This window comes from Lepidochelys olivacea (assembly GCF_965140295.1).
Source record: "Lepidochelys olivacea isolate rLepOli2 genome assembly, chromosome: 2".
NCBI lineage: Eukaryota > Metazoa > Chordata > Testudines > Cheloniidae > Lepidochelys > Lepidochelys olivacea.
Window position 1 is genome coordinate 90,591,132 of NC_140412.1, and position 24,095 is coordinate 90,615,226.

The 24,095-nt window shown below is 40.3% G+C and overlaps 1 protein-coding gene across 1 annotated transcript in view; it reads right to left on the minus strand.

Annotated features, from left to right (window-relative positions):
- Positions 1-24,095, minus strand: part of PIEZO2 (piezo type mechanosensitive ion channel component 2) — a 454,253-nt gene that overhangs the window by 48,069 nt on the left and 382,089 nt on the right. Inside the window, exons 30-37 of the mRNA XM_084618523.1 lie at positions 21,989-22,110; positions 20,847-20,918; positions 16,167-16,270; positions 15,179-15,277; positions 12,673-12,784; positions 9,233-9,298; positions 3,400-3,566; positions 1,746-1,921 (exon numbers count right to left, since the gene is read on the minus strand). Coding sequence (XP_084474649.1) covers positions 1,746-1,921; positions 3,400-3,566; positions 9,233-9,298; positions 12,673-12,784; positions 15,179-15,277; positions 16,167-16,270; positions 20,847-20,918; positions 21,989-22,110 — 918 coding nt within the window. The remainder of the gene's footprint in view (positions 1-1,745; positions 1,922-3,399; positions 3,567-9,232; positions 9,299-12,672; positions 12,785-15,178; positions 15,278-16,166; positions 16,271-20,846; positions 20,919-21,988; positions 22,111-24,095) is intronic.

A 24,095-nucleotide genomic window follows, 5' to 3' on the forward strand; every position in this document is an offset into this window, starting at 1 on the left:
ATTGAACTCTCACCCTGACAAGCCCTACCGCCCATACACCTGGATCCCTATGATGAGCCCCCCACACCCAGACCCCCACCCCACTGATCCCCAACCAGCTGCACCTGGACCTCCGCCCCATGAAGCCCCACTCCCCCAGCACCCAGAGCCCTCCCACTGTGTCCCCCCACCCAGACCCCCTACTGAGCCCCAACCACCTTCACCCTGCAGAATCCCATTGCCCCTACACCCGGAATCCCACAACAAGGCCCAGTGCATCCAGATCTCCCACTGAGCTGCTCGCACCCAGACCGCCTCACACAGAAATCTCTCACCCCACACCAAGTCCCTCCACACTTGGATCCTACTGGGATGTACCTGCCCACCCACACCTGGTGCACCTGGCGCAGAGGGGCAGAGCCCCAGGGTGTTTCTGAGGCAGACTCAGCCCTTGAACTGTGTCAGGGTCAGGTGCAGCCTCACTGCCAAGTCCCTGTACCAGGGGAGGTGTGGGCTTCAGTGTGATCTTCCACCTCAGTGCAGCCAGTGGCCTGTGATCCTCACTGCCATGCTGGAGCCACATTTAATTATTGACAAATAACATTTGCAGAATTTTGCAGAATTTTAAAATATTGTGCACATATTTTTTAATTTTTTGGTGCAGAATTTTACATTTTTGGGTGCAGAATTCCCTCAGGAGTAGGGGTTGGTCAGATAAATGGTGGGGGCACAGACATGAGCCCATAAACTGCACTTATCTAGTGGACCATTCCAAGACGAATGGAAAAAAGCAGCAGGGAGGCACTTCCAGGCCTCTGTGCCCTGCCTTTGTCTTGTGAGGGAAAATTATATTCCCTCAAACCCATGTAGTTTCCCAGTACAAAGTCCTTTTACTCAGGCTATGTGCAGGAGACCAGAATTTAACTGTCCAGAACAAAACATTTGTAATAAGGATGGAATTCCTTCATTCAGCACCTATTCTCACAATCAAAGTATTAATCTCTAAAAGATAGTTCAAAAACCCTCTAGAAGCTTGTCATTTGGTATTGACATGCAGAGGAAAATTAGTTCAGCCAGATGTTCCTCCCAGAGCTTGGTGACCGTGTCGCCTTGGTAAAATATCCATGCAGCCCCTCAGGAAAAGGACTGAGGTCAAGGGTAAGAGGGAGCTGTACTAAGGAGTATGCCCCGACCCCCTTCAAAACTGCAGATAAATGGAGAGATAACGGTGCTTGAGGAAGCATTAACATGAGTGGCGTTCAGTGACTCACTCCCCTCTGCAGAGTCACAGACCATAATTGAGAGCACTGAGCCAATGACAGCATGGCAATTGCTCCTCCTGTAGAGTGTAGACAGGAATCATCCATGCAGCTGCCTAGTAACCATGAGGTTAGGGACCAGGATCCCTTCAGATTCCTGGCTTTGTCTTCCTTTTGGGGTTCTGCTCCATGCTCCCTGCCTACTTTGCGCTCCAACCAGGTCTGGTGGACTAGTGGTGGGTGGGGGTGGGAGGTTGGTGGCTGAGTTGGGAGAATAAGAATTAATTCGCTCCCTTTGTGCACTTTTGCACAGAGGGAAACACGTGGGTCTGTCAATTTGATCATCTTTTATCTACTGTACAGTGACTGATAAATCTGATAAATCAAAGGGTTCTTCAGCTTCAGATGTGAAGTCCAACATTATGAAATAATTTCTTAAAATAATTTCTATCACATGATTTTTCTATCTATACAAAAAACAAGCGTTTTGTTTTTACAATAAAATACCTGGAAATACTGTCATGAGAAGCAGCTGAATCTAAACTACCCATCCTCTCAGATGCCTGTAAACTAGAATCTTGACCAGGATTTTCATCAATTATGTCCAGTCCTGATTCCTTGGAAAGCTTCATCATATGGTTCTGGTAATACATATGGATGCTCTCACGAGTTGGAACATTCCCCTGAGAAAGAGAGAAGAGCTATAGTAAGGCATTTGTGTTGTGTGAGATTTTGGTTTCTTCAGTCATTTGGCTGCATGAAATGAGTCTTTGCAAAGAACAAACTGGCAAAAGCCCAAATTTCCTCAAGCCCATTTCAGACAAAGTCAGATTATGATCTCACTTACAAAGGCATAATTATGGGGTAACTCCATTGGAGTTTCTCCAGATTTACAAAGGTGTAATTGAGATAAAAATTTGTTCATAACGCTGTCCATGTAGAAAGAGGCTTCACTATCTATTCGCTCAATGACTTCCTGGTCCAATTTGTCAACAAAAGGATGGTTTCATTCACTGTAAGCACAACCCGGTGCACAGGAGCCAAGCAGAGTTCTTTCTGTCTATCGCAACTTTATTGATGTTTCCTAAGGCCAGACAGTATCCAACTCACTCCACCAATAGCTGTATTGACTTTGGAGCACGCATTGAGTAAGAAGTTTGTTATTTTGCAAAGTCATTTTTCTGAGTTTTATTGAGACTTCATGCACAGATTTCCTTAGGTCAGTAAAGCGATCAATTATAAACTACATGAAAATATGTTGGTCTGTCCCTTTGTTAGTATTGTTACTTCTTCAAATTTCAGTTCTCTCCCTCTAAATTAAATTTGATTCAAAACTTTCTAATTTGAAATTTTGACAAAAAAGAAACACATTTTAACCAAAAGTTTTGGGGATTTTTTTTTAATACTATTTACCCACTGCTTCTGCAGTGAAATTATAATCAAGTGTCTGTGACATTATAACCCTTTGCCTTTAAAATATTTACAAAGGCACACATACAGCATTATAGCTTTTTTTGTAGGACCATAATGAAGAAGAATGACTGTGAAAGCAAAAGCACTCTATGTTTTAAATGTATATACAGGAGTGACTATATTAATTTATATGATAAGCCACACATGCCCAGTGTGAACTGCATTTCTAGGACTCTGAGCAGATCCAGACTGAGTCGAATTCTTGAGCATTTATGTTGTGCCTTCCTCTCTCCTGATGTGATTTCTGAATGTCTACTATAAATCCCTCTCTTCAATGGGAGTTTCAGAATTAAATCCCCGAGAACATTTGTTTTTCCAATCAGCCGCTTTGGGCTCAGAGACAGAGTGCTGAAACTATTTTTATAGTGGGGCTGCTGAGACCCATTGAATCACACTGTAAACAACGTATATGATGGAAACCACTTCAAGGGAAGGGATGCTGCAGCACCCTTAGTTCCAGCACATAATCTCAAAGTCACAGTTCTCAAGATTTATCTGTTTTTGTTTTTTTGAAATAGAACACAACGAGGATTACAGAATTCATACTATTTCTAAAATCTGTGTAAGTGAGACTTTTACAAATATCCATCTCTAGTACACTGCCTCAAATTAAGTTGAAACAATAAACCTCTCATTTATCACTGCAATGCAAATGGTACGAGCAAAAGTAAAGCACAACGTATGTTACCTTTTTAATTTCCCTGGTCAGCATACATCTCTCGATTCTCAGTACAGTAGAGATATCAATGTGCTCTCTTGAAATGGAATTGAGCCAAGCTGTAAAACTATCTAGTGTTGCCAGGAAAAGGACCCAGGTGAACTTCAAAATATTAAATATTCTTTTGATGATATTATCTGAGAGGGGAGAAAAGTGACAGAGTTAATGAACATAAGCTTATTTTATTCACATTATGATCCTGTTCTGACATTTCACAACAGCTTGTTCAATTTTTACTTTATTGAATATAATAATCCAGGCTGCAAGACCTTTCTATATCAGAAGCAGGAATGTTTGGAAATGCCTGAAAGCCATGTTGTTTGTTGGGGCTATTTTCCTACCTTTCTATGGCCATGACTAAATGTGAACACGCAGGAAACTTAAAGTGAATCAACTAAAGGTGTGAAGTCAATGTGCATAAGTTAATACATATTAATACCCCCACCTACCTCCCCAACGTGGCTGCTCTCATTCAGGAGTAAAATGGCCTTAATTTGCTGTAACTTAGTCCTGGGGGTTTAACTTTGACTTCACACCTTTAGTCAATTTGCCTGAAGTTTCCTGAGTGTTCCTGTGTAGACATGGTCTGTCTGTCTGACTAGTGTTTGTAATCTTGGAATGCCTTTTTCCCCTCTAAAAGATTGATCCTGATAGTCACATAAGTAATTGTCACCAGCTTCAGAGGAACTCCTCAACTGTGGAAGGGTTTTGCAGGGTAAAGCCCTCAGGGCTAAGCATCTCCTGAGAGGTGCAGACACCCTCAGTTCCATCAGCTTAATGGAAGTTGTGGGCACTCAGCACCTTGTAGAACTGGGCACTTTATTCATCCATCCGGCACATTCATTTTCTTCTGTCCAGCGGAATTTCTCCTAGCCAGTTCTCCATTCATGCCTTGACCTTGTTAGCCTGAGCTGGTATCTTTGACCTGCCTACAGTTATTACTCTTGTATCTGGGCTACACTGCCTCATCTTATGAGCCCTCTCTTTCTCATATATTCTTGCAACGTGTAATCAGTTGACTTCTACTCTCAAGTCGCTTCACTAGCTGAGATCTTACATATATATTCCTCTTCCACAATAAGACATTGCAAGGACCGGTGGTTAACAACTACTGCGTCTAAACACAAAACAGTAGTTTTAGTTGGATTTCTTTTTATGGTTTCAATTCAGCAAACTTGGATTGAGGAGTACTTTCTGACTTGAATAGGATCTGTTGGCACTATCAGTGGTACTTCTCATATGGGTAGGTGCTCCTTTGGGTATTTAGGGGTTTATAGAATACCCCATAAATAGGGGTTTATGCCACTATTTGCAACCCATCTCCATCCCTCCTGCTCATAGTTTGACAGTGCTTTATGTGCTGCTCTTTCCAAAGCAAAATCTAGCCCTATGCTGTGGTTTCCAAATCTGAAAGAACCAGATATATGTATCTAATGCTGACCAAGTGGAAGAATCTGCAATATGCAGCTAGAAGTTTACAGTATGTGTTACGGAACAGACCTATGTCAGCATTATAGCTCTGCTGTTGAGAAGCTTTTTAACAGTGTCAGTACCCAATGTCACCAGACTATGTTGCTCAGCACTTTGGGGTGTGAGTAGTTTGTGTTTTGAAAGGCATGCAAAAGTTGTACACTAACAAAGTAATATGCAGTAGATATCTAGAAATGTTAAAAACAGATGAAATTTCTAATTCAGGGAGCCACCCCACTGCCAAATGATTCCATTGACCCTCCCTCCATCTCCTCACTTTTTTTGCATTATCATTATCCAATTGCTGTTTTCACTTCCAGTGCTTTTCTGTAATATATGGGTTTGGAGGGATTTTATTATTTACTTACTGAAGCATTATTCCTACATACTTTTAGGTACTCATCTCTGGGCTAACCAAAATCTTGTCACTATAAGTTAAAGGTAAAGTTTAATTTTTGTTTCTGATGAGCACTGCCATTTGCCTAAACTTGAGATATAGACGCCGACTCTGTGGGTGCTCCAGGGTTGGAAAAAAAATAGTGGGTGCTCAGCACCCACTGGCAGTCCCCCCAGTCAGCTCCTCCCCCTTCCCCCCAGACCTCCTGCTCACCAGAGATCAGCTGTTGAGCAGCATGCAGGAGTGCTTGGAGGGAGGAGCAAGGGCGGGGCGTGCTCAGGGTGTGGAACTTGGCAGGGCAGGGGTGGGAAGAGGCGGGGTTGGGGTGGAGGTTTGGGGGAAGGGGTAGAGTGGATGGCAGGGCCTGGGGTGGAGCGGGGGTCGAGCACCCCCCGGCAACTCATAAAGATGGCGCCTATGACTTCACATGTACTCATGCACAATTTAAAAGAAAATGTGATTCTCTATCTCTCACATACACACAGAGCATGTATGCAGACAGTATAAAATGTGTTGAAACATGCCCTCACAATTGTTGGGGTACCATTTGCACAGTTGAGATTAATTGTGTGGCAGTCTCTGTTCACTTACAAACAAGAAGTCTATTTTACTATTCAGCTATTATAGGTATCCTATAGTCTCACTGAGATGCTTTGCCAATGACTTCCAATTTAATCTAGAAGGTCATTTTTCTTTCAGGGTTGGAGGCAATTTAGTATACATTTTTAATGAGTTTGTGGCTGTTCTGTTCTCTGTCACTTTTTAAAAACAATCTTTTGGGGATCAATCACATGTAAACATCTTCAGAAAGGGAAAGATATTTATTTTCTTGAGAGACTGTAATACTTAAAGGGTCAAATACCGAGAGAGAATGAACACCTGCTGCCCCCATTGACTTCAATGGGAGAAGCAGGTGCCTAGCAATTTGGTCCAAAGCTGTTAACTAGAATAACCCTTTCTAATAATTTTTCCTTCCAGTTTTGGTAACACTTTCTTCAATGAATTTTATCTAGGGGATGTGTGAAACAGTTAAAAGCAAATATGAAAGATGCTACATGCTTGCTCCAATCAAACCCAATGATAATCCAATTAGCATAATATTTCCCTTTCCTCAACCCTCATCAGACCATCCACATTCACTGAAATTCATCTCAGTATGTTAGTGGACCAAGCTACGCCATGAGATAGTAAAAGCTGGAAGAAAGTAAGAACCTTTTCTTCTTTTGAGAAGTGCTGATCTTGTGGGAAAGGGACAAGGTATCTCATGCTTCTGATCTTTGCTACCTTGTGGTTCACTCTGCGGCACAAGTTTTGCCGGAGAGGAGAGTGCCCTTTCCATTATAAATACAGGAGATAAATAGCTCTAGAAGAGAAGGTCACACTGCAGCAGGTGAGAATTGGTCAAGTCCCAGACTGCTGCGCTGGGCATCACAACATGGGGAATAGATGGCCAGCCCTCTGTGGAGAAAGAGGTGGTTAGGGTCTATTTAGAAAAGCTGGACGTGCACAAGTCCATGGGGCCGGATGAGTTGCATCCGAGAGTGCTAAAGGAATTGGCGGCTGTGATTGCAGAGCCATTGACCATTATCTCTGAAAACTCGTGGTGAACGGGGGAAGTCCCGGATGACTGGAAAAAGGCTAATGTAGTGCCAATCTTTAAAAAAGGGAAGAAGGAGGATCCTGGGAACTACAGGCCAGTCAGCCTCACCTCAGTCCCCGGAAAAATCATGGAGCAGGTCCTCAAAGAATCAATCCTGAAGCACTTACATGAGAGGAAAGTGATCAGGAACAGTCAGCATGGATTCACCAAGGGAAGGTCATGCCTGACTAATCTAATCGCCTTCTATGATGAGATTACTGGTTCTGTGGATGAAGGGAAAGCAGTGGATGTATTGTTTCTTGACTTTAGCAAAGCTTTTGACACAGTCTCCCACAGTATTCTTGTCAGCAAGTTAAAGAAGTATGGGCTGGATGAATGCACTATAAGGTGGGTAGAAAGTTGGCTAGATTGTCGGGCTCAACGGGAAGTGATCAATGGCTCCATGTCTAGTTGGCAGCTGGTGTCAAGTGGAGTGCCCCAGGGGTCAGTCCTGGGGCCGGTTTTGTTCAATATCTTCATAAATGATCTGGAGGATGGTGTGGATTGCACTCTCAGCAAATTTGCGGATGATACTAAACTGGGAGGAGTGGTAGATAATCTGGAGGGCAGGGATAGGATACAGAGGGACCCATGGACAAATTGGAGGATTGGGCCAAAAGAAATCTGATGAGGTTCAATAAGGATAAGTGCAGGGTCCTGCACTTAGGACAGAAGAACCCAATGCACAGCTACAGACTAGGGACCGAATGGCTAGGCAGCAGTTCTGCGGAAAAGGACCTAAGGGTGACAGTGGATGAGAAGCTGGATATGAGTCAGCAGTGTGTCCTTGTTGCCAAGAAGGCCAATGGCATTTTGGGATGTATAAGTAGGGGCATAGCGAGCAGATCGAGGGACGTGATCGTCCCCCTCTATTCGACATTGGTGAGGCCTCATCTGGAGTACTGTGTCCAGTTTTGGGCCCCACACTACAAGAAGGATGTGGATAAATTGGAGAGAGTCCAGCGAAGGGCAACAAAAATGATTAGGGGTCTGGAACACATGACTTATGAGGAGAGGCTGAGGGAACTGGGATTGTTTAGTCTGCAGAAGAGAAGAATCAGGGGGGATTTGATAGCTGCTTTCAACTACCTGAGAGGTGGTTCCAGAGAGGATGGTTCTAGACTATTCTCAGTGGTAGAAGAGGACAGGACAAGGAGTAATGGTCTCAAGTTGCAGTGGGGAGGTTTAGGTTGGATATTAGGAAAAACATTTTCACTAGGAGGGTGGTGAAACACTGGAATGCGTTACCTAGGGAGGTGGTAAAATCTCCTTCCTTAGAAGTTTTTAAGGTCAGGCTTGCCAAAGCCCTGGCTGGGATGATTTAATTGGGGATTGGTCCTGCTTTGAGCAGGGGGTTGGACTAGATGACCTCCTGAGGTCCCTTCCAACCCTGATATTCTATGATTCTATGATTCTAAGGCTAGACTGAAGGGGAAGTCACCTTCTTCTATTCACACCACCTGAAGCCAAGGAGCCAGTCCTGAGGATCTGACCCACATTGTTAGTTTTAGGATGTGGCATAGCTGTACTAATTTCCTAAGCCAGAGAAACCCCTTACCAGCTTATCGTTATTGGCCAAGTTGTTGACTGCCTCTTGCGAGGTGCTGAGCACTCTCAAGTTCCATTGGGAATTAGAATCAATGGGATTTAAGGGCATTTATTACCCTGCAGGAGACATTCAACATTTTGCAGTACTGGTCTCTAACTGAGCCAGAACAGGGTGCTCAGCAGTGCACAAATAATATAAATATAAGGTCCTGGCTCTACTGGCCTTAAAATTTGAATGTCAGATCCTGCACAATAAAAGTCAACAGAAGTTTTGGCATTGACTTGAACGGAAGCAGGACTGGATCCTAAGACAGGCGTAAAACAGTACACAAATGTATAATACAGATACATCCACCGGCCAGAAGACTATGCAAATGTTGATGTCTGTTTGTGTACATAGGTTGTGGAAGAGCTTGAGAGTATTTGCTTCTATTGTGAAAGACCTTTTGCCTGGGATTTTTAAAACTACTGGATAAAACACCTGAAAGTGAGAACACTTCTGTACTGTCAGGGAAGTGGACTGGATGATTTAGTAGTCATTATCTCTTCCTCTGTGATTCCATGAATGAACATGTCTGTATTTGGTTAGACTAGAGTCGGTTGTGATTCTGACTAAAGAGATGAAAGCTGGAGAGAATCACGTTGCTTGTATGTTGCCCTTGGGTGACTCACACACTGACCAACGCCATTTATCCCTGCAATCACAATTACAATGCAATACTGGTGCAGCCTTTCTTCCGCCTGCATACCTGGCCCATCTGATTTCTTTTTGACAGGTTCATCGTCTCTCTCTTCATGTTCTACATCTGTAGCACCTGCCAAATTAAAATATAAGCAATGAGTAAAGCCTTTCCCCCAGAGGTTAACATGTAAATCCCACTAGAATTGAAGCGAGATTTCATGCTTATTAAAAAGTACTTGGATCCATTCTGTCTTAGAAGAACAGGTTTCTCCAGATCTCACACGATCCAAGTGAGGGGAAACATTCTAACAACGCAGTTGGAGCTGGTCCATGAATGATACTGGTTTATTTTTTGTAAGGACATTTTGTTTATCAATTACCTTAAAAGCCAGATCCTTAGATGGTGTAAATCAGTGCAGTCACGTAGATTTCAATCAAGTTATGCCTGTTTACAGCTGCTGAAGATCTAGCCTTAAAAGTTTGCTTGTTAATCCTCTAGAAACTTTAATATGCTAGAATACTTTTTTAACCTACTTTTGCCTTTAACTCATTGAACTCTAATACTGTCATGCTGATTGAGAATAAATGAATTGACAACAGCATGAAGATGGACCTGATTAGCTGAAACAAAGCAGAAGGGTTGTTTTGAATCCATCATGTGCTGTTTTATTTAAGTATAAGTGGAACAGTCAGTATAGTGCAGATATTTGTCATTAAAAAAATCACAGACATGACTAAGTGGGTCAAAGAAGTGATCCAATAGTATCTGATACCTGAACATAGCTGTTGTAGCTTCAGTGACAGAAGATAATTCAATAAGTACCAGAGGAAGATACCAGATAGAGGGACTTCTAATGTAACTACTTCAGGATGAATGTTTTTTTCTAACACACATTGGCAAGAATACTTCTGGTGAGTATTTCTGTTTTTTTAAATATAGCAAAAACTCAAGAGTTGCAAATCACTTACAAACTGTTTATGTACTCTAAAATGTTTAGTTTTGTGACGCTAAGAAAAGAATGTTAAATTTGAATGTATTTTCATTGCTGCCTGCCAAATGCATTGTGAATTTAACTGCTGCTGGAAAATGTGTGAATCTACCACAATGAAGTATATTCTACATGAAAACTGAAAAATAATTCTTGATTTTTCATGTCTGTATGCCAACTCAAGAACTTCTTTTCAGACAATGTGAAACTGGCCATTAAAATTGGCAAATACAGCAAAAATACTGTGTGACTATTCATTTGAATTTTTATATAGATTCATTTGAACTGTGTTAGCTCTTCTATTGTGTTTGCTTTACATATATACATATATTGTAAGGAACAAGTTTACCGGCAAGAACGTTCATAGAAACAATTTTTAAGAGAATATTAGCTAATGTTTGCATAATACAAATTTTGAATTGCAAATTCAAGTCGTTGCAATGGAAAAGTTATGCTCATCAATTTTGGTCTTTGGTGATAAGTGAATCCATTCTACATAAGCTCTTCTTTTAATACATATATTTTTCCGGGGGCATTCCTCGCTTACAAAATAACCTCCCAACTAGTCTCTAGCTTCCTAGATTATGCAGCTTCACACAAAAGGAGGCTTTTTCAAGAAAAAAGGATTCGGAGCATAGCTATCTGTGCTGAGTCAAAGCAATATAGGGCTAGAAGGGACCTCTAGGGGTCATCAAGCACAGCCCCCTGCACTGAAGCAGGCCCAAGTCAATTCAGACCATCCCTGACAGGTGTTTGTCCAACTGGTTCTTAAAAACCTCCAGTGACAGGGATTACACAGCCTCCCTTGGAAGCCTATTCCAGAGCTTAACCACACTTATAGTTAGAAAGCTTTTTCAAATATCTAACCTAAATCTCTCTTTCTTCTGATTAAACCCATTATTTCTTAGGGTTTAACCCATAGTCCTTCAGTGGACTCAGAGAACAATTGATCCCCATCCTCTTTATAACAGACCTTAACATATTTGAAGACTTATCAGGTCTCCCCTCAATCTCCCCCCCCCCAAGCCGAAACATGGCCAATTTTTTTAAGGTCAGGTTTTTTAAACATTTTATCATTTTTGTGGCTCTTCTCTCCAATTTGTCCACATCTTTTCTAAAGTGTGGCACCCACAATTGGACATGCTATTCCAACAGAGGCCAAACCAGTGCTAAGTAGAGCAGGACAATTATCTCCCACATCTTACATAGGACATTTCTGTTAAAAGACCCCAGAACTATCCTAGCCTTTTTTGCAATTGCATTGCATTGTTTACTCATATTTAATTTGTGATCCGCTATAATACCCAGATCATTTTTTAGCAGTATTACCACCTAGCCAGTTATTCCCTGTTTTGTAGTTGTGCACTTGATTCTTCCTTCGAAAGTGAAGTACTTTGCACTTAACTTTATTGGATTTCATCTTGTTTATTTCAGACCGACTCTCCAATTTGTCAAGGCCATTTTGAATTCTAATACTGTCCTCCACAGTGCTTTGCAACCTCTCCCACCTGGGTGTCCTCTGCTAATTTTATTAAGCCTACTCTCAACTCCATTAATTAACCCAAGTCATTGATGAAAATATTGAATATTACTGAACCCAGGACTGACCCTGCTGGGATCTCACTCGATATAACCTCCCAGTTTCACAGTGAACCACTGATAACTACTCTTTGAGTATGGCTTTTCAACTAACTGTGTGCACCCACCTTAAAGTAATTTCATCTAGACCACATTTCCCTAGTTTGCCTATGAGAATGTCATGTGGGACTGTAACAAAAGCATTACTAAAATCAAGATATATCACATTTACTGCTTCCCAGGTATTCACTAGGCCAGTAACCCTGTCCAAGAAGAAAATTAGGTTGGCCTTACATGATTTGTTTTTGACAAATCCATGCTGGCTATTGCTTAAAATTTTATAATCTTCTAGGTGCTTATAAATTGCTTGTTTAATAATTTATTCCAGAGTCTTTCCAGGTATCAAAGTTAGGCTGGCCAATCTATAATTCCCTGGGTCCTCTTTGTTCCCCCTTTTAAAGATACGCACTATGTTTGTCCTTCTCCAGTCCTCTGGGACCTCACCCATCCTCCATGAGTGCTCAAATATAATTGTTTCAGCTAGGTCTTTAAGTACACTAGGATGAATTTCATCAGGTCCTGCTGATTGGAATACATCTAAGATATATAAATATTCTTTAACTTGTTCTTTCCCTATTTAGGCTTGTGTTCCTTCCTCCTTGCTGTTACATGTTAAGTGACTGGTCACAATTCATCTTTTTAGTGAAGACTGAAGCAAAACAGGTCAGCACAGTATACAGAACATTATACAGTGTCTTCCAGGTAAAGACACAAGGCAAACTCAGTTCATCACAAAGCACTCCTCCTATTCCCCTGGCAGAATTGAGAGCATTCTGTGATAGTATGGTTGCCTGCCACACCAGGGATTGAAAGAAGAATACGTTTTTGCTTCTTTGTTTGTTTAAAGGGGACTTCAGAAGACCATCCAAAGCATACACACCATCCCCAGATCCTTTTCGCCTTCGCTTGTCTTCCTTCCCAAACTTTTTCTTCTCTTTGCGCCTCTGTCGAAGTGCAGTTTTAGGATCAGTAATCCAGGCCTGATACACAAACTGGAGGAAGCAATTCATTTATTTTAAGGTTCTTCATGTTTTGAAAGTAAACAGTAAAATACACTACACACAGGAATACATATTTAGGGTAAACATAGGGGTAAGCAAACATTTTGAATCTCAATCCAAACACCTTCCCTGCAGATCTGCTGAGTTTTCTTGAACTATTTTTGTCAACATGAAACCAAATGTGAAAATGTTTGTGGGTGAACCAAGTTTCATAAGAACCCACAAAAATTAATGTTCTGGGAATTAAATTTGGGGATTAACACAGTGTTGTACATAGGGCTCACTTCCCCCAAATCTTTCTAATGTATATTTCTACTTTATCAGCATTACAAGTAAGGTGCAATGAAACAGAAACTTTAACAGCAGGTGTTATAACCAATAATCTAAAACATCAAAAATTGCTATTAATATTTCAATGCTAGTATTTGTGTCAGCAAATTTAATACACTTTATGTGATTTTCTTTCTATCTGAGGATTACAGACAGAGGTCTAGTAGTCTATGAATAGTCTACAACTAATAGCCAGGAAACTCCTGAGTTTTCATCCTCATTTTGACAATAAACTTTCTCTGTTGCTTTGGGTAAGTCACTTAACCTTTCTGCCTCAGTTTCTCTATCTGGAAAATGGAGATAATAATACTTACCTGCATCCATGGGATTTCATGGGGATGTATGAGCTAACAAGCCAAATCCTGCTCACCATACTCATATTAATCTGATTTCCGTGAGTGAGTAAACAGGAGTTTGTCCAATGTTTATTAAATGCTGTAGCAGTGCTAAGTATTATTACCATGTAGTAGTAGTTTGAATAGCTTTGCTAAGGGTGTGGGGGAAGGTTACTGATAAAAGCAATTATATTTTATTTTTTTTTCCAGCACAGTATAACATGAAACAAGAACTAAAGGCATTAAACACTATTTCCTAGCAATTTGAGACAAAAGATGTGTTTTTGTTTTTCTACGATTTTCATTCAAAAATGAAAATAATTTGCAACTGGCATTCTTCATTTCTAGTCAACAGAAGTTGTTAAGCAAGAAGCACATGATTTCATGCATGAGGGGAAAATAAAGCAAACCAATACAAGCATGCACACAACAACATGAGCACACCTGTGTCTCAGGGAAGCTGGAATTGTCCATTACAGGAAATAACATTGTAAATGTTCCTTTTGTTTATTTGTTTTTGCTATTTTATGAACAGAAATCACTCTGAGGTCTTCCAAACACAATCTTAAGAACTTTCACAAAATTGGCTTTTCGCTGCATTTACAGAAAAAGAAATCTTCTGACTGGTTCTGATTTGTGAATGTGCGCTCAGTAATTGCGAGGGGGAAATGATCTGGTACAGAAGAGAAGCTGGTCTCCTTCCTAGTCTCTCAAGGTCAGCTATTTTCTTTTTACTAGGCTGCTTTGTCCAATGCAAATGCCATGTGAAAAATGTCTTGGCATAGGAGGCATGGAATCCTCTTTGCTTTTTAAGGAGTGTTTGTTAATGGAGAGTGATCTAGAGGTATGTTTATCCAATTTTAATAATGACTTGACCTAACATACCATTTTGGACACTATAGGTGAGGCACTGTCAAAGGCTACTATTGAACAACTTGCAATCATACTGTAAATAGAGGAGAACATATTGATGATGGAACAGACTGAGATAATGGGGGAAAGGAAGACTGAAGGAAAGAAATGAAATTAATAAACTGACTATAACTCTAGTTACGTTAAACAACAGGGTATTTCAACTTCTGCCAGGGAAAACATATATCTTGCTTTAGAATTTCAGTAGTGGACAACACTTGACAAGCAAGAATTTATAGGCTTATGGTTTGGTGTGGTTAATCAATAACGCATTTAGTGCTTACTCTAAAGTAGTATCATGTTGTGTATATGGAGTGCATTACCATGAGCACTATAGAAGGCTGGAATGTGCTAAATTTATTTGAGGAAGACAAAAGAAAATGCTAAGGATGCACAGATCAGATTTATGATGACCTAGACCAAGAAAATAAAGTGCTAGGACAATGAGTTTGGGACAGAATGTGTATTTTGTTAGTTTACTTTTAAGATCTTACCACACTGTCTAAAGATGCATGCAACTTGATGTGACCCTCTTACAATACCTTAGGCAGTAATATCAAAAGAAAACAAAAATTTGGATCTGCATTTTCTCTGAGGTCATAGTTAAAATAAGACAGACAACTTATTGTAGTTTGCGCACTTCAAATAGTTCAACTGATGACCTTTAATATGTAAAAAGCTTTGGACTCTCACAGCTCCTCAGACAGTTCATACAAGAGGGAAAATGCAGGCAAGGGCAGTTGGGTACATTATACCAGAATATTACGTAATGAGGGCACATATTGCACACTAGTGAAATGGCAAATACCTTTGCTGCTCTGATTAAATACTGGAGAATAGTTTTGGGCAGTTTAATGACAGACTTTGGCAAGGCTAAAATGGCTGAAGCAAATTTCCCAATAGCTCTCTACAAAGAAGGACAAAGGAAGAGCAATTAGTAGAAAAAAAGGAAAAGTATTAATAAAAAGTTACCTTTTGTATGATTGTAATTATATACTTGTTATTAAAGGGTTTACATTACTTGAAAACAATGTGATAAAAAGACAACATGTGCTATTTGCTCTAAACTTTCAGCTAGATAATTATTGAGCTTTTTGTATTATCCTAATAAATAAAATGCTTATATAAAACATTATCTTTAAGTCCATAAATGTAAACCCTAGTGAATGGTCAAGCTGATAAGGATATCATTATAAGCCCATGACAGATGACTGTTAGAGGCAATTTATGGTAAAGGCAAATATAGCAGTTAAAAGTAAATATTTAGTAGGGTCTATAACAAACAGCAAGTTAAAGGTTAGTATTGTGCTAATAATGCTACACACATACACAGTGATGGAAGTTGTATGGAACGTGGAAAGCTGACCAAGCAGTTGACAAGCTACTCACAAGCTAACGTACTATTCTGCCTCCTCAACTCCACTCTCTGGCAAAAATGCACAGTGTTAAGAGCCTTATTCCACCCTCAGTTCTCATGTGCACAACTGGAGATGTGTGCATGGATCAAGAGCCTTATATGGTCACAGCTCCTAGGTACAGATAGGATCCTCTAGTCTTAGAAATCAATGATTTCAGTCTCGAACGGTAACATTTTAACAATATGAAAAACAAAGGACAATGTCAAGTATTTGAGACATCAAATGTGGGTTTTGTTTAAAAGCTAAAACATCTGGCACCACCTAATATTAACAATTACGGTCAACTTTAATGTATGAGAGTATGTTAGGAGATGCTTATATCTTAACTCAAGCTCTCTCAGTAAGAACTTCAACTGACAAGCACATTACATAAAATACCTGGAATGCAGATCTTCGCCGAGGTTCTTCATCATCTTTTTTTTCATCCTCCTCCTCTTCTTCGCTATCCGTCTCAAATAAATAATAATCTCCACTTCTGACCACTAAATGAAACAAAATATTTGCTTATTTCTTGTAAAAAAGGAGCTCTAGGCTGAGCTGAGCCAAAGATGTATAAATAACCAGCCAGTCATTAATGGACTCCAAAGCAGGAGAAATGGAGATGAAACAAGAGACGAACAGGACTCAGTGTCAGACAGATTATTTGGTGTTAGAGTATGTGGTACTTTGGGCATGACAGAGATAAGAATAAGCTAAGAAAACATCACCACAAAGAGGAACAGGGCTGGCAAAATGTAAAGAAAAAGCTTGAAGTAGACCAAGTTATTACATTAAAATATTTGACAGGAACTTGATACATAATTAAACCTAAATGTATCCAGGATTGAAGGTTGCTTTCATTTTGTTAGAGAGTAAAATAATCTCAGAAGGTAAATTAACGATTTTACGTAAATTGTACAACTGGACAAAGAGTACAGAACTGCTTTTTTAAATGCTGAGGTATCCTTTAAACTACATAATGGGATGTACGAGTTATTTTCTTCAAACTTTTAAGCTTTGATGAGGTAATGGAAAACCTTGGCTTGTTTAAAATGAATCACTTTAATATTATTAAACATGATCACAAATGAGGTTTTTGCCCATGGATTCAGAAAGGATCTGAAACCTCCATACATTAAAGATGCAGAGTGAATGAACTGGGCCTTATATCCTTGAACAGAAGCATTATTTTGGTATGTAATAAGGTAACAGGCCTAACATGAATGAACAAGGAAAACAAAAGAAATGAAAAATAAGATGACGCGCAAGAGAAAAAACAAAGTCACGGTATTACGTTTGGCAGTGAAGAATGGTAAAGTAAAACCTGCATGTAAACGGAAAGATTTTAAAACAATAGTTACTTAGACTAAATATCACATAGTCACCCAAGACATATGGAACAATATATATTTATATAAAAAGTGTACATTTTACCCTCATTATAAACCTCTAGAAAAATCAAAATAGCTTCAACCCTTCTCAAACATATGTGGCAGTCTACATGTCTCTTTTGTGCCCAGATGGACACTAATAAATCATATTAAATCTTAAACCTGAGATGAAAGTTGCCAGTTCTCTATCCAAACATAGACATGGTACAAGTTGCCATTAAAAACAGAGGCAGTCATGTCTGCTCAGGTGGACCTCTGGGGCTGTGCAGATCTCCATTAACATCAATGGGACTCTGTGGGCTTAAGAGTCCACCTGAATGGATCTGATTGCAGAATTGGGGTCACAAATATTGAATAACAGAAAAATATTGAAACAAGTAAAAATATTTCACACAGGCCTCTAAGAATGTCCCCAGAAGAGATGTTAAAAATGAAAGCTTTCAGAGACATTCATAATTTAAGGCCCCTAACCTGGAGTTGTTTTTCAGGAAAAATTACAGTTGCTGATAACAGAAGTTGTCCACACAGACAGGTCAGCAGGATGAGATCTACAGTCTGTGTGATACTTAGGGGTTAATGTATTGTAGAGTATTACTGTCATACATTTGCAACTACAGGCGCCCTTAAGCCTGGAGCCCCATTGTGCTGCAGTAATGTACAAACACTCATGTAAATTCTCTCTCTGCCGTGCACTCAAGTATTTCTGAAGAGACAGTAATATAACAAAACACTCCTCTAACAGCTAATAAGGAGTGTTTTAATTGAAAAAAAAAAAGTATGACTGAACAACAACAACACGCTCTGGCAGACACACCTCAGGATGGAACAGAGAGTACATTAACCACCTACGGGCATTATTAAAACATTTAATAAGTAAAATAATTAATTAATGGCCAGATTTGTGTTCACTCACAGATCCCCTCCCCACTTCCCACTGAGGAAGGGGATTTTGTGGCAACATTCCTCTTTTTTCCATGTGTCATGGAGAACTCTGCACAGATGTGGGGATTTGCAAGGGAGGAAGGGGCAGGTCAAGGGAGGGGTAGGGCTTGAGGAGTGGGAACTGTACTATTTTCTCCTCCCCACTCATATCCCGTAGTGGGAATCCCCATTTGGGAGCCATTTGGAACAGCTGGGAGCTCTGTTTACATCACTCCATTAGAGCAGAACTGTTAAGGGTGGGGATACACAGCCAACAGAGAAGCAAAGAACCTCTATGCAGATGGCTCTGCCACCTGCTGATCCTTTTAGGGCTCAGGGGCCTGTTCCACAGGGACTGAAGGAGCAGTGCTTCCCTCATTGGAACAATTTGGGAGACATCTCAATGAGGAAAATCCCACAGATGTTTCCCATCCCATTGTCATCATTATGATCAGAAGGTATCTGAGTACATAACTGTATAAACGGAATGAAAAGGAAACATGGTCCAGTTTAGCGAACACCAGAACTGGCATAAAACACTGAACTCCAGTAGTGCAGGCTCCTCAACAGAAGTAAACACACCTACAGCCACAAGCCAAAACACTAAAAAGGAAATGTCTTTAGCCTTTTATGGAAAGTGGTTATAGAAATACTATAAAGGATTTACAAATGGTGGTCCTTCCATGTCCAAATTGTGGGCCTGATCTTGCCCACAGTAAGTACTATTGTGCTTCTACTCTGTGTAGTCCTCTTTATTTGAATGGACATGGTAGTGAATCTGCATGGCAGGGCAGGCAGTGTCTGTAGGCTCAGGCTACATGATGCTTTCCACAGGTTTCTGCCTTATTGCAATAAATAATTTAAATAAGGCTCACTGTTTAAACACCAAAATGCATGTTGTTCCCTAAGAACATGATATAATGAGGGTGAAATGAACCAGAAATTGCTGAAATCAAGGCCTTGTTTGGGCAGTTCTTCTGTTTACTACAAAACCAGTGTGAGGATTAAGACAGACCATATCCAATTCCTTCCAAAAATACTGTAGTTTAAAATTGTAAGAAAACAGTTGCTAATTGTAGCTTGTGTTTATTTTGCTATTGTTGTTTTAAATGAAACTGAAATGACAAGAAGTAAGCTTTTGAAAAAGGATAGGTCTCTCTAAAGTAATATTATGCTCTTTACAAACAGAAAGACATAGGCACAGTTTACTTGTGACTTGACAGAAACAGGCATGTAATATACTATAAAATACTGTTGGCAAGAACACACATACACAAAAATACAGACATGGACACAAAGAGCATAAAAATATGTCTGGAAGGGAAAAATAAGCAACTCTAGAGGTGCAAGACTGAAAGTGATCATTCATAAATGTTTCAGTTTAACTTTGCACTCTGATCAGTAGCATTCACTTGTTAAATAGCCAATACTGACTATCCTGCAATAGATGACTTCTGTGAGCTAAGATCTAGTAAATGGACATATGAGTTTAGGCAATTAAGTGCCATACTCTTCTCTCTTCTGATTTATAAAGGGTGTAAATTAGGGTAGAACCATCCATGTATTATCAGGCTAGCTGTACTGAGTTTTAGGGCTGTAAAGGAATTAAAAATATTATAAGGAGTCTGGTGGCACCTCAGAGACTAACGGATTTATTTGGGCATAAGCTTTCTTGGGTAAAGAACCCACTTCTTCAGATGCAAGTTTTTTCCCAGAAAAACCTTTTATTTCCTGTCCCCCGTTTAGTAAAAACAAACACCACTGACTGAATATCAGCTGCACAGTGTAGGGGCAAATTTTGTTGCAACTGCAATAAAGTAATAAGGACAATTTTTTTGGCGGGGAGAGATCTATGGAAAGATTTGACTTGAGGAAGAAGTTGAAGATCAGAACTGTTCGCCAGTATTAATAGTATAAACTTTTTGCTGGAATGGCTCTCTCAAGTCTCACCAATAACGTCAGAGATTGTGGAAGAAGACCTTCACTGGCACCATCTGTTCCTATCTCAGAAGCATGAATACAGTTCTACACCTCACATTTAAATGCTTTGTATTTATAAAGGTGGGATTTTCTAGAGCCTTTAGCCTAACTCTACCCTCACAGAAGCCAACAGTAAATCTCCAATTGACTTAAGTGGAAACAGAGTTAGGCAAACTCTCAACACTTTTGAAAACATCACACCAATCAAGATTCTCATGGTTACTGAGGGATCCATCCTACAGTTCTTATTCAGGTTAACTTCTCATTGATTTAACTGATTAATGCGATTTTTAAAGAAGAATATTTTCCATGCACATGGCTTGATTCCATTCTCACTGAAGACCATGGTGATCTGTGCATGAGATGACAATTGGTGAACCATCTAACTTTGAAAAATAAAACTAGTAAGGACTAAGCTCCGGCCCCAAATGCATAAAACTAATCAGTATTGGGGCAAAGCTTCTACTCTCAAATTTAAAACCATTTTATCATCTTTTTGGAGGCTTCCCCTTCTTTGTGTGTGAGATAGATTATTTTGGTTCATGTTTTTCTTTGACTGGATATAACTGCAAATGGTCAGAAATACCAAAATCCGCATTACAGAACATTGCTTATTTGTCCCCTGGAGGTTTAAAGTTGAAATCACTGGTTTATACAATCAAGCACTCTATCAAGTCACAATCATAAAACCATGCATAAAAACAAACAAGTTGTGGGAATGCTTTCATTCTGGTCAAGGATATAAGGGGTAAATCCATGTATTTGTAAGATGATTGAGAAAACCTACTGGAAGCATGATCAACCCAAGGCCGCCACCACAGCTTTTTTTTGCCCTTGGTTTTCTCTTTGTCTGCTTCTCCTAAAATAAAATATGGCCAAATATTAATTTTACAAAATGAAAAACACATTTTTACACTTTGTTTAATCACTTATTTTTTGTAATAGATCTAAACTGCATAAGCACATCAGATTTCAGCTCTATTCAATATACTCAGTATGAATGATATTTATGTTTTAAGAGGTAGCCCAGAATGCTAATGATCTATCTTACACAATAAATAAAAAAAATAGTATTCCACTCCAAGTACGACAAAAAAGTTCACCGTTTATACACACACACACACACACACACATATAAATAAAATAAATGATCACCATGCAGACGTGCATTACACACTGATGGATTTCATTGATTTTCCATAAAACTAATGGAAAATAAACAAAAAAAGGTTTATATAGATGTCCAGTGACATTTCATTTGTTAAAATGTTATTGTCTAATATGCATAAAACTTGCTTGTAAATACTATAAACACGATTTGGAAACAGTTTCTATTAATCATCGATGAAGTTAAGTTCTGAAAAAAATTATCCATTATTTGTTAACACTCTGAAAAATAAAATTCATTCATAAAAAACAAAGCTCTAAAAGTACATTGCAAATGCCAATAACTTTTTGATCCAAAATTCAACCCCAGTTAGGTATGATTGGAAACAATGGCACTTCATGATATTTTAATCTATAGTGTTTCAAACAATAAAAGATGTTTGTGTATTTCAATGGTTTCAAAAAACTCACAGCAGCCAAGAAAAGATTGCTGGAAAAATCGTAAATCTTTCTCTTTCTGAGACACTACAATTTTTTATAAATACAGCTGTTGCTCAAGTAAATGTCTGTTATTCAGTTCCTTGCTAAAAGACACAAATTTAACCATAGGTATGTCTGTTTACCTCAAAGCAAATCATTTTCTTAAAATGGAAGTACCAAAGCCAGATATTTATCGGGATGAATCAAGGTTTAAAATGGAATTCCACTAATAATGCCCATCACATCAGTATTTCTCACACACACAGACTTAAGCCTACTGAGTTCCTAGCACTGAGCTCCAACTTCTGATACATTTATGGCATGGAAACATGCTAGAGGTACCTTCATCATCTTCTTCAGAAGCCTTTTGAATTTCTTGCCCTTCTGTTGATTCTTGGGTCATGCTCAGCATTCTCTCTTTACCCTTTTTGTATTTTTGTTGCCTAGCTTTGATGCGGTCCATCCTAGCAAATGAGATATCATATTCAGTCCTTCGCCCCTTTGGACCCACAAAGAAACCTGACTTTTAAACATATATTACTTATGAGTATACATGTGCATGCGCGCACACACACACTGAGGAAATTCTGGATGGGATTTTAATAGATTCTCAAATGATTCTGCCATTTGCAAATAAGCCCTGGTCTACACTGGCCGGGGGGAGGGGGTCGATGTAAGGTACGCAACTTCAGCTCGAGAATAGCGTAACTGAAGTTGACCTCCCTACATCGACTTACTGTGGTGTCTTCACGGTGATGAGTTGACTGCCGCCGCTCCCCTGTCGACTCTGCATGCGCCTCTCGCGGCGCTGGAGTTCTGGAGTAGATGGGAGAGTACTCGGGGACCGATTTATCACGTCTACACTAGATGCGATAAATCGACCCCCGATATATTGATTGCTACCCACCGATCCATCCTACACAGACATACATTAATCTCCCATTTAAAAAGTAGTTAGGGAGCCCTGAAGATGAGCTCTACGTGGCCCTGTGAAATAGACCAGAATTGAATCTGAGGCCCAGTGTCTCACTCCAGAGGATGGCAGGGTGTGAGAGTGCTGAGCAGACAGAGCACTCAGCCTGGAGACTGAGAGCACCTTGTGTCACATGGCTGCCCTAGTTGATTCACTCTAAGTGGTCAACCTATTTCAGGGGGAAAATGCCGAACAGTAAGCTGGAACATAGAACATGGATACTCACATTTTCCTTAGTGCAAGCAAATGGCGGCAGTGCTTTAATGTCCCTGCCCCTTTCACCTCCCCCATCAGCGGCCCTGCTGGTAGGGTCCGTACCAGCAGGGCCACTTACGGGGAGGTGGGAGTGCAGCAACGTTAAAGTGCTGCTGTGGCAAGGGAACCTACAGTGTTTTAACGTCCCGGCCCCTTTTGCCCTCCTGGCTGCCAATGGCCAAGTTGGGGGGTGCAAAGGGAGCAGCTGCCCCGGGGCCAGTGATTTAAAAGGGCCTGGGGCTCTGGACACCACTGCTGCGGTAGCAACGGTGGTGCACGGAGCCCCGGGCCCTTTAAATCGCCACTGGCGCCCCGGAAAGCATAGGCCAGGCAGCCTGGAAGGGCTGGCTGGAGGATGCTGACCCCCCCAGCCCTGCCCCTTTTGCCGAGGCCCCACCCCTTTTGGGGGCCAGAGCCGTCCCCATCCCGTTAAGTGTCCGGAGATACTTTCACCCCTGTTTATAGTATAAAAATTCAGGCTCAGTCCTGCACTGGGGGGCATTGGGGCTATACTACTGTAGAAGGAGCTCTGGGGGGAAAGCTACCTCATGCAGAACTTCTCCTGAAGACTCCCACAACTCAGCAGGAGTGTGCATGGTATTACACCCCTTCAAGGGGTGCAGCGTACTTCCTCCTATGCACTCATGGCTATGACCCTAGCTCCTTTGGGAGTGCAGGGACTTCAGTTTTGTTCAAATGTAGCATGGGTGCAGGGACTGGGGGTTGGGCATTTCTCATGCCCTCCTTCCTCTGAGCCTGAGAAGCCACCTCCACAATCTGGTGCTCAGTAAGAGACTGATCCAAAGGCCACTGAAGCCAGTGGAAGTTTTTTGATTCACTTCAATAGGGTTTTGGATCAGACCCTTAAGTACCCAAATTTTGCAATAACTTTTTGAATTTTTTGAACAACTTGTTTAGAATCATCAGGGTCAAAAATTCTAGTGACTAAAAAGTGTCAACATAATTTTCAGTTGATGGATCTGACCATTCGTAAGAAACAAATTATATTCTAGGTCTCTAACTACATTATAGTACATATTCAGTTATATATTTGTACTATAGACCAATGGATGATCAGATTTCTCTTTTTCCTTGTGTTCAACTACTGCTGGAATTTCTCTAAGTCAGTCAAACTGGTACAGTTGTTTTTGATTTCCTGCTGTGTAGGCAGTTCTCTACATTCTATTGATGTTTATTATTGAATAAAATCAAACAAAGCAC